General features: G+C 43.3%; 1 protein-coding gene across 5 annotated transcripts; it reads right to left on the bottom strand.

Moving 5' to 3' along the window:
• Nucleotides 1–608: 608 nt before the first annotated feature.
• tcea3 (transcription elongation factor A (SII), 3) lies at nt 609–8,176 on the bottom strand. Of its 5 annotated transcripts, none has more exons than XM_078095268.1 (21): nt 7,909–8,176; nt 7,156–7,218; nt 6,946–7,051; nt 6,734–6,824; nt 5,255–5,734; nt 5,057–5,170; nt 4,695–4,796; nt 4,538–4,606; nt 4,342–4,446; nt 4,141–4,209; nt 3,716–3,775; nt 3,493–3,564; nt 3,301–3,369; nt 3,142–3,204; nt 2,988–3,059; nt 2,319–2,479; nt 2,144–2,205; nt 1,878–2,027; nt 1,617–1,763; nt 1,059–1,130; nt 609–968 (listed from the first exon to the last, which is right to left on the bottom strand). In XM_078095268.1, the coding sequence occupies exons 1-21, from the start codon at nt 7,975–7,977 to the stop codon at nt 960–962; spliced, it is 2,205 nt and encodes a 734-aa protein (XP_077951394.1). In that variant the 5' UTR covers nt 7,978–8,176; the 3' UTR covers nt 609–959. The 5 variants fall into 5 exon arrangements, with proteins under 5 accessions (XP_077951394.1, XP_077951393.1, XP_077951395.1 ...); XM_078095267.1 differs by having other exon boundaries at nt 2,988–3,062; XM_078095269.1 differs by having other exon boundaries at nt 2,988–3,062; nt 5,255–5,728; nt 7,909–8,172.
• Between the last annotated feature and the right edge of the window lie 744 nt (nt 8,177–8,920).

The following is an 8,920-nucleotide window of genomic DNA, read 5'->3' on the forward strand; positions in this document are numbered from 1 at the left end:
ACCGAGGACTTCAAGGGCGGAAATTATGCAGAAAAACTAAATGAATGTGGTTTCAACTGACAGGAAACCAGATGGTCGATACTCAAGCAGAGGGTGTCGGGAAGCTTTCATATGCTGAATTGATGGGTTCAATAATGACCCGTTAGTCTCCAGCCGTACCTTCCTCTGCCTTTTCCCCCCTGTTGGTCTGTCAGTAACATGCAAGCATCTGATTTATTTGTGGTCGGTAACCTCAACAGATACAAATTGAATTGTAGTAACTGATGCTGCCGGTGTTTTGAGTTATGGTGAATTGTCGCCACCTACTGTTTGTTTCCAGTGCTGCAACCGAAACTAACGTAGCACTATTTTCATTGAAAACAATCGTCTTTGAAGGAATATTTACCTTTATACCTTTTAGTTTGTATCTCTCTTGGATTAGTGAAACATGATATATATAGAAAACAGTTTAGTATAGTTTTTAATCCAGATACTTATATGAATTTAAACAATTATAGGATTACTGTATGATATGCAAATATATACCATTTTAAGAAATATGCATCAAAACAGAACATTATCTATCCAACACATTGTTGAGTTTGTAGGAAGTGACACTGGCTAAAACGGATTATACATTTGTCTTTATTAAAAGTGAGTTTAAAAAGCCATAATACAGATGTATGCATTTAAACAGCTGCAATAGTCTGTAGTTATTAACTGGATCATTTTTCAATCATGACAGCACCATGATCGTTATCGTTAGCAGTTATCAAACTCATGTTCATGCTCAATTCAATTCCACATAAATCACACCCGGATCACTAGCAAATGCTTAAACGTCTCAAAATTTCAAGTAAAAATAATTAGAATACCATTATATGTTAAACCACTAGCTGCAATAACTCCTTCCCCTCCCATTATGGAAAATAATGCAGTCAAAAGTACTCAGACAAAAGTGTGGCTTCATCTGGAAGGCATCAGCAGAACTGTAATTTTAGAAAAATAACAAAAGTATTTTTTAAATCACACAAACAAAAGACAAAAGTCATTGAAAAGGAGGTTGGGGAAAAACATACCTTCCAGCGGTTACCACACTCATTGCACAGAACAAATGTGGTCATTGGCTCATCAGCACTCCGTGTCTGCACCTAAAACACACACACACAGCGGAAAAATACACATATAACAGTGTAAAGCAGAGCTCAAACAATGCATAACTGTGCATAAAAAATATTGCTGGGTAAAAAACCTCTATTTCAGCAACCCTCGCCTACATCTAATCTACAGTTTTATTAGGGAAATACACACCAATAAGTACACACGCACTTATATACACCACACAAGGTGACCTCCCCCTGGTTTTCTGTGACTTGTGAGTTGGTCATTGGCTGCACACGACCCTTCTCACTACTTCTTACCTTATGCAATTGAATTGAACAAACAATTCCTTTTACTTTGTTAAAAAGCCACGTCAACCTTTAGTTGAATAAAATACACACACAAACACAGAAACAAACACCTATTTATGATAAGAATGTTGACTTTAGAACATGGCAAAGGATGAATTGAAAAGGCCCCGGGTGGTTTGTGGATGTTTGTGCGTCCCTGCGTGGCCGTGTAGAGCTCGTGTTTACCTGGTTGTAAGTGCAGTTCCTCTTCTTGCACTTGCCGCACTGCAGCAGGTCGGTGCTGGTGCCTCCGGTTTTGGCCATTTGGTGCTCCCTTATGGCCTCCTGGGTGAGAACGTTCCTCAGCTGTTTCAGTTCATCGCTGGCCATCTCCTACACGAAAAGAAAAAGTGTCACCAAATGGAGCTAAGGGACGTAGAAGTCTGTTCTGGTCGCCAGGAAATACATTTCGGAATAGATTTAGCACGCAGCCGCAGTGTTCTGGACCTGAGCAGACATGCTGGCTATGCGGCTCAAGTCAATGCTTCCTGCGAGGACGTTTCTGCGAAGCCCGGGGTTCTTTGGGTCCTTCAGGTTGCTGATGCGGCTTCGGACCCTGTTTTTATATTTCATATCCGTGGCCTTTGTCTCCTGGTAGATATGTGCGACCGTGCAGTCAAGGTAGTTCTGTTCATAGTAACAATCGGATGTCAAACGCCATCATTCTCATTCTGTCAATTAGCATTAATGACAAATAATTAGTTACATTGAAGGATATAATCTTCAATCTCGGCAGCCATGCTGTCACAGTTTGTGCCAAAATCCTTGTAGTGGTCTGTGAAGATGAGCAAACAAAATCAAGTCAATCCGCTCCCTACAGTGACGTCTGTGTGCGCTGCTGTTGCACAGTTTTGACACAGTGAACATATTTGAGTGAATGCCCCTCACCGTCTGTGCGCAGGGCAGCCGCAAGCATGTAAATGCACTTGTCTCTGACGGAGTCTCCGGTAGCGAGGTGAGGGGGCACCGGCCCCCCGGAAGAGCTGCCGCTGGGTGACATGGGGCTGGTGGGGCTGGTGGGAGTTTTAGGGGTATCGGCTTTGCCTTTCCTGGAGAAAAGGACGCATCGAAGCACGACAGAGCAGAGCGTGTGAAGCCTCACATCTGGCGATTTTGACCCAGTTTGACTTTAGGAAGGAGACACGTTAGTTTTTCCAGAAAGCCATGAATTTGAATTTGAATTTACTTTTTTTATTTAAATTGTTGACATTTTAATGTTGCTTAATACGTATAGCAGCCATAACTAGGGCTCTTTGTACGTGTGAACAGAATCCTATTCTTTGCTGTTCAAGCAGCGATTTTTCCTCCATTTGGGGAAAACAGAGCATATCAGCATTTCATCACCTTATAAAGTTGACTATGCTGGTGTGTTGGCAAACGATTGCCAATGCGCAGGCATGCCGATAGCATGACATGGATCTGTGCTTTTGGCCCCCTATATTCGTCTGCTGATGGAAAACTGGTTTTACATTACATGTAAAAAAAAAAGAAATGCTAGATTAAATATGAAATGCTCCTGGGTGTCATCATTGTACATTACAACTCATATGGTAATACCTTTCCATGATGTCAGTAGAGGGCTTCCTCTGTGGAGGTCCAGGCTGAGAAGTCTTCAAGCCTTGAGACTCCCTTCTAGGATATAAAGTCAATACCATCTTGTTCATGGTTTCCATAGAAACAATCCAGGAAACTTAAATGAAAATAAATGTACCTTTCAACTGTTAGCTTCTTTGCTGGCGGTGAGCTGCTCTTCTTTGAATCAGTGGATTCCCGTCTACATTAAATAATGAGACACTTCCAGTGAATCTGGTTTTATTGCCAATGACATTTCCGAGCGTGTGAGAGTTAAAGAGATGCATTCCAGTCCTACCTGCCGGGTTTGGAGTCAGTAGATTTATGTCTCACAGGCTGGCCAGGCTTGGAGTCGCAGGAGTCCTTCCTGCAACAAAAGACAAAGAGTTGAGACACAGACAACCGACACCAATAAAGCAAAGCCCTGAGATTATGTGGTGTGGATTAAATTGCAATGTAGAGTAGAATGTATTTTCCTTTTTCTGCACACCTGTGTTTTTCTTTTTTTACACCCAAACTGGGCTTTTTGAGAAGTGGCGGTTTTGAGTCAGATGAATCTTTCCTGACAAAAGGAAACATTTGTTTGATTCTCAAATAAATTCACTCGTAGACAAAATGCACGTCCTTAAAAACTGACAAAGAATTGTTTGAAAAATGTAAAAACACTTTTGAAACACTTTTTAAAAACATTTATACACTAATGGCTGGCCAACCTTTCACTCTTGGCTTCGTCAGAGTGTTTTTTAGGCACTTTGCTTTCCACTGAGTGTTTCCTGTGAAAAGAAACTGTCTTTGAACAAAAATGATATCTCAATCTTTTTTTTTACAGTGATTTACTGTAAATCAGCTTTAAGTAAAGATGTAATGGAGTTATAAAGGGAAAATAATAGTAAAGTATGTACCTTAAAATGACAAATTCTGTAAATTCACCTGTTATGGCGTCAAAACTATTCAATAAACCTAAAATGTGAGGCTTATCTGAATCTAAAACAGTCTTGAATATTATAATTCAGTATTTCTTCTGCAGCAACAATATCTAAAATTAGCAAAAAAACAGAAAAAGGACTCTGAGGCTGCTAAATCTCCTGAATATTTTTCTAGGATGAACGAGAAACGGAATCGCTTCCAGATCCCAGACCTTTCTCTCTTCACGGGATCTGGCATCTTCTTCTGTGGAGGAGGTTTAGAGTCTGAGGACTCCGTCCTCCTGTCACAAATAAGACATGGATTCAATTCAGAGCACAAAACTCCAAATGAAGTCACGTTATTTTTCCAAATTGATAATTCGAGACACCGCTGACTCCATGCGTCCTGTAGTGAGATCGCATCTCATCCTGACCTCTCCTTTTTCCCGTCCAGGGAGGGACTCTTCAGCGGAGGAGGTGGGGGGTGGAGGTGAAAAGGAAGCGGAGGAAGAGGAGCGTTTGGGTCAGGAGTCTCCTTCCTAAATGACAAAACACCGTTGATCTGATCTGTCAATTTATGATCCAGCGGTTATTCGTGTCAGACCATGCAGCTGGTGTGCAGACCCTGACCTGGCTGCAGGAGGATGAAGATGAAGAGGAAGAGGAGCTATAGGAGCGTCTGGGTCCGGCAGAACTTTCCTGATGTGAAAATCAACATTTGTTTGAGTATCCAAAAACATTTTGTCTGCACTAAAGTATTTCAAACATGCGCCACAGCCCGTCTGACCTCTCTTTCTTTACTTCCAGGGACAGTCGCCTGGCCGGCGGAGAGGCGGGCAGAGGAGCATGGGGACGAGGATGTCGGGAGGATGAGTCTTTACTGTCCTTCCTGAACAAATGCCACAAGAGCACAGATCAGTGTGACTCAAGAGGCCCCCCATGCTGTCCAAGCCAAATGCATCACCTCCGTCATAAAGACACACCTTGCCCACTACAGCATGCACCATGCACGGCAGGTAACCCGTGGGTCGGTGTATGAGACCGTAGGAACAAATGTCAGCGCATACGAGTGACTCACAAATGGTTAAGTCATGCAGTAGTGCTTCAGTCCATCATGCTCTTCAGCTGGGGCGCTGCAGGCGTCCTGACCTGTCTTTCTTCAGGTCCACAGAGGGGCGTTTGATCGGGAGGGGAGGCCGAGCGGGTCGAGGGGGAGAGGGGAAGCGGGTGGGGTAGAGAAGGCTGCTGTCCATCACTCCCCGCCTGAAATAAACAATTCACTCTGACGCTCTGCTGGTGTGTTTTTGGTTTTGTGTTAAGCAGTTTTTGAGGTCACTTCCGCCTCACCTCTCAAATATGGGTCTCTCTCTCTGGGGTTCACTCGGAGGTTTCTCCCATTGTGGTGACCTTATCGGCCTCTCGTTTCTGTTTTCTTCTCTGTGTTTGTCCTTCCTTGTGTCATCTGTGTAGCTGAGCCTCTGGAGATCCTTTTTGACCTCCTCCACGTGTCTCTTCTTTGGCCTTTCTTTCTTTGGTTCTGGCTTGGATCTGTCACCCTGTAGGTCCCGCGCATGCGGCTTGTTATCTGTTACCAGGAGAGGATCCTCTGCGTGTCCTGGTTTTTGGGGTTCTTTTAAATGCTTCTCTTCTCTGATTTCTTGGTGATGTTTTTCATATCCAGGCTCCTCCAGGTGCTTCTCATCATCACTGGGATCATCTGCGCGTCTCGCTCTGCGTTCTTCGTTATGTTTTTCTTTTCCACTTTTGTCGGGTTGCTTCTTCTCAGGACTTGAGTCGTGTTTTAGTTTGACGTGTAGTCTTCTGTGACTGACAGAAATAAATTAGGTACCGTCTTTAGCTCCGTTCAAGTGCCTTCAAACATTTACCAGTTTCACCTAAGTCAGGTGTGCTGTTGCAATACAACTAAGGCCCCATTTGGACGACATTCAAAATGAACCAGGAGGCACTTTGATTAGGGAAAAGGGGAAAAGGGTCTCGGTCTCGTAAAGTGTATCTTTACTTTGTCCATCGTTGCATTGTTTGATGGATGTGGACGGATGATATTACTCTACCTCTTCAGTTGTAATACTGTGCGCTCAGTTGATGAAACAATACACACAGCTCTGTGTAACAACTCAAAAATACATTATTGGATGCAGACAACTATGCAGAAAAGACTTAAATTACAGGACCAGTAGATCACATATTTAATATTCACGTCCATCCCCCCTGAGAGAATTTAGATAAATAACATTAGAACTATCGAAGCCTCTTCAGCTGGATGCCTAATACATATGTATATATTTATACATTTTTCTCTTTTAGTGTGTTGTTGTAATTATGTGGAAGTACAAAATTGCAACATGAAAATGTATTTGTACAGAGTAACTTCAATAAATATGTTGCATCTTGAATTGAATCTAAAATCGTATTAAATGTTGTGAATTTGGACTTGCAATCATGACGACCTTGAAAGATCACCAAATAACAGCCTCAGTCAATGCTTCATTGACTGAGGCTGTTATTTATCATGTTCCCACACTTTACGGTTCTAACGTCCTCAACTGAACAGATGAAAATGTTTGATGCTGTGCTACTGGAAAATCAGTTATGAGATGACGCTTCTTTTATCGTTGGATTCTTTTGAATTGTAGTCGTGTAGCACTGTCCTTGGTGCTGAATGTTGTCTTTGAACACCTTGATGACGTGAACACACTTACAGCTGTAAGTGGGTGGAAAACTGTTCTGGGCAAATAGAGTGATTCATAAGCCTCCTTTACAAAGCAAAATGGGGGGTTTCTGTGCAGCAGCTGTGACCATACTGACCTGCTGTGTGTCTCAGAGGGGGGGCCCTTTGGAGACACTGCTGTTTTACTGGAGTCCAAACCGTTATTCCTCTCAGCTGCTTTCTCCAGGTCTGCAGTACATGTGGAGGGTGGGGGGTGGGCGCATATCAGGAAGTCATTAAGTGCATTGGGGGATTTATTTCACCGAAAACTATCGAACTGCTCATTAAATTGTGTATCAAAGTCAAGTACCCAGAAGTCTTTTCCAGTCTTTAATGAGGAGCTTTGCCAAAGCAATAACTTCCTCGTCTGTGGAGTTCTTCCTGATACCGTTCACAGACATGCCGATTCGTGTTTCCTTAAACAAAGACACACAAGAAAATAGAGGACTAAGAGTTGAAAAATAAAAGTGAAACTGTACTTGGATGGGGACTACACACTGGATAATATGCTGGAGCTTACCTGGAGAAGTTTGAGAGTCATATTGAAACTTTTCAGTTCCCTCAGCAAGTCCAGGGCGCCCTCCTGCACACAACCAGTAGTCAACATCTAATCTCTTTTTTTTTTAAGTACAAAAAAGTCGAATGCAGATGCAAATTCAAACATAAAGAAACACACAAACAAACTGATGACTAAGCAATAATAGTTTTTTCTTTTTCAGTATTTTCAAGTCCTGCTATTGCAGGCAAACACATTCCATAAATACAAATCATGCATTCAGCAGTTGTCTCACTATTTGCTTCATTTCTAGAACTCGTAGCTTTTTGTTGACTGTTCTGCTGTCGTTACAGTGTCGTTACAGTTGTCGCATGGCGCTGTTCCTGAGCTCTTCCTGAGCGCCATGAGACAACTGTTGCTCTGCTGTTCGCTGTCCGTCACAACACACGCAGACCCACGACCTTGTTTACCTTCGGTTGCACGAGTCTGACAAAAACGACAAGCAGCAGAACGTTTGTATAAAAAGTCGTTGCCGAGTCGAATAAACGTGCTGCGGGTGAAATGCATTAAAAAAAGTAAAAACCCCGCTGGAAACACCTGTTGATCATTTATTACTGTCTGACTCGGCTCATGGCAGAAAAGTGCAAACCGATTCAAACCCATCGTCAAAGTAGATTCGGAGGGAAACCATTTCCATTGGAGCCATTCGCGATCTTTCTGCACAGCACGAGGCGGTGGGTCAACGCGCCACCTTCAGGTGTCAAAACACGGACTCACCGTGTTATTCCGAGACACCATCTTGTCCAGTTTTTTGGCAATCCGGGTGAGATCTTCCTCTCGCGTCATCGCTGCATCTACTCGGATGGAAACGAATCAACGAATATCGCTCGGATCCTTTCAAAAACAACGTGCAATGTGGGTCAAACGCAGTTTGCGCCCGCTGCAGACTTTCCGCACGGCGCACGCTCCATTCCGCGCGGAGGCGTGTCCTGCTGCGGCGCGCACGCTGACCTGCGCGACGCACGACAACAGCCAAATATAGACCGACAAATGGACACGATGCGTTCAACGCGTATCTCGTCCTCGGATATATAAGTTATTTCAAAGAGTCAAAGCTCTTGAGAGCCTTTTGCACACATGTGTGGGGTCCAGCGTGTGGTCGTAGTACTGCTCCACGTGACCTCCACTCTTGTGTGTTGGCAGCTTCCAGCTGTTATTCGATACAGTAGCAAAAGCAGCATTTGTGGAACTACACGAGTATTACACGATCACTAAATAATATGACTTCTCAAGCCATTGGCGCTGGTAGTGAGTGTGCAGATGGATTTTGTACATCAAGGTTTTCACTTCATCCATAATATGACCATAACATGACCGAACTAAAGGGTCCTGTTGGGAATCGTCCTGTCTGCGTGTGTGCGTGTGTGTGTGTGTGTGTGTGTGTGTGTGTGTGTGTGTGTGTGTGTGTGTGTGTGTGTGTGCGTGTGTGTGCGTGTGTGTGCGTGTGTCTGCCACCAGAGGGCGTCGTGGTGTAAGACTCTCACACAAGTTCACAGCTTCGTTAATGACGGTGAACTTCTTCCCTTTTTTAACTCAAAACGCTGAGCTTGCAGAAACCATCACGTTTTTCCACATTGGCTTCCATTCAGTTCTTCAAATATCAATGTGAGGATTTTCCTTTCAGCAGCCTATAATCGCTGAGCTAACACTGAGATTATAACAATATTTGTTTTATTTTTTCAATAGTAAAGTATCAATCTTCTTATTTCCAATCTGTTTCAAGAATTGT

The sequence above is a fragment of the Gasterosteus aculeatus genome, chromosome 20, assembly GCF_964276395.1.
Source record: "Gasterosteus aculeatus chromosome 20, fGasAcu3.hap1.1, whole genome shotgun sequence".
In the NCBI taxonomy this organism is placed as follows: Eukaryota; Metazoa; Chordata; class Actinopteri; order Perciformes; family Gasterosteidae; genus Gasterosteus; species Gasterosteus aculeatus.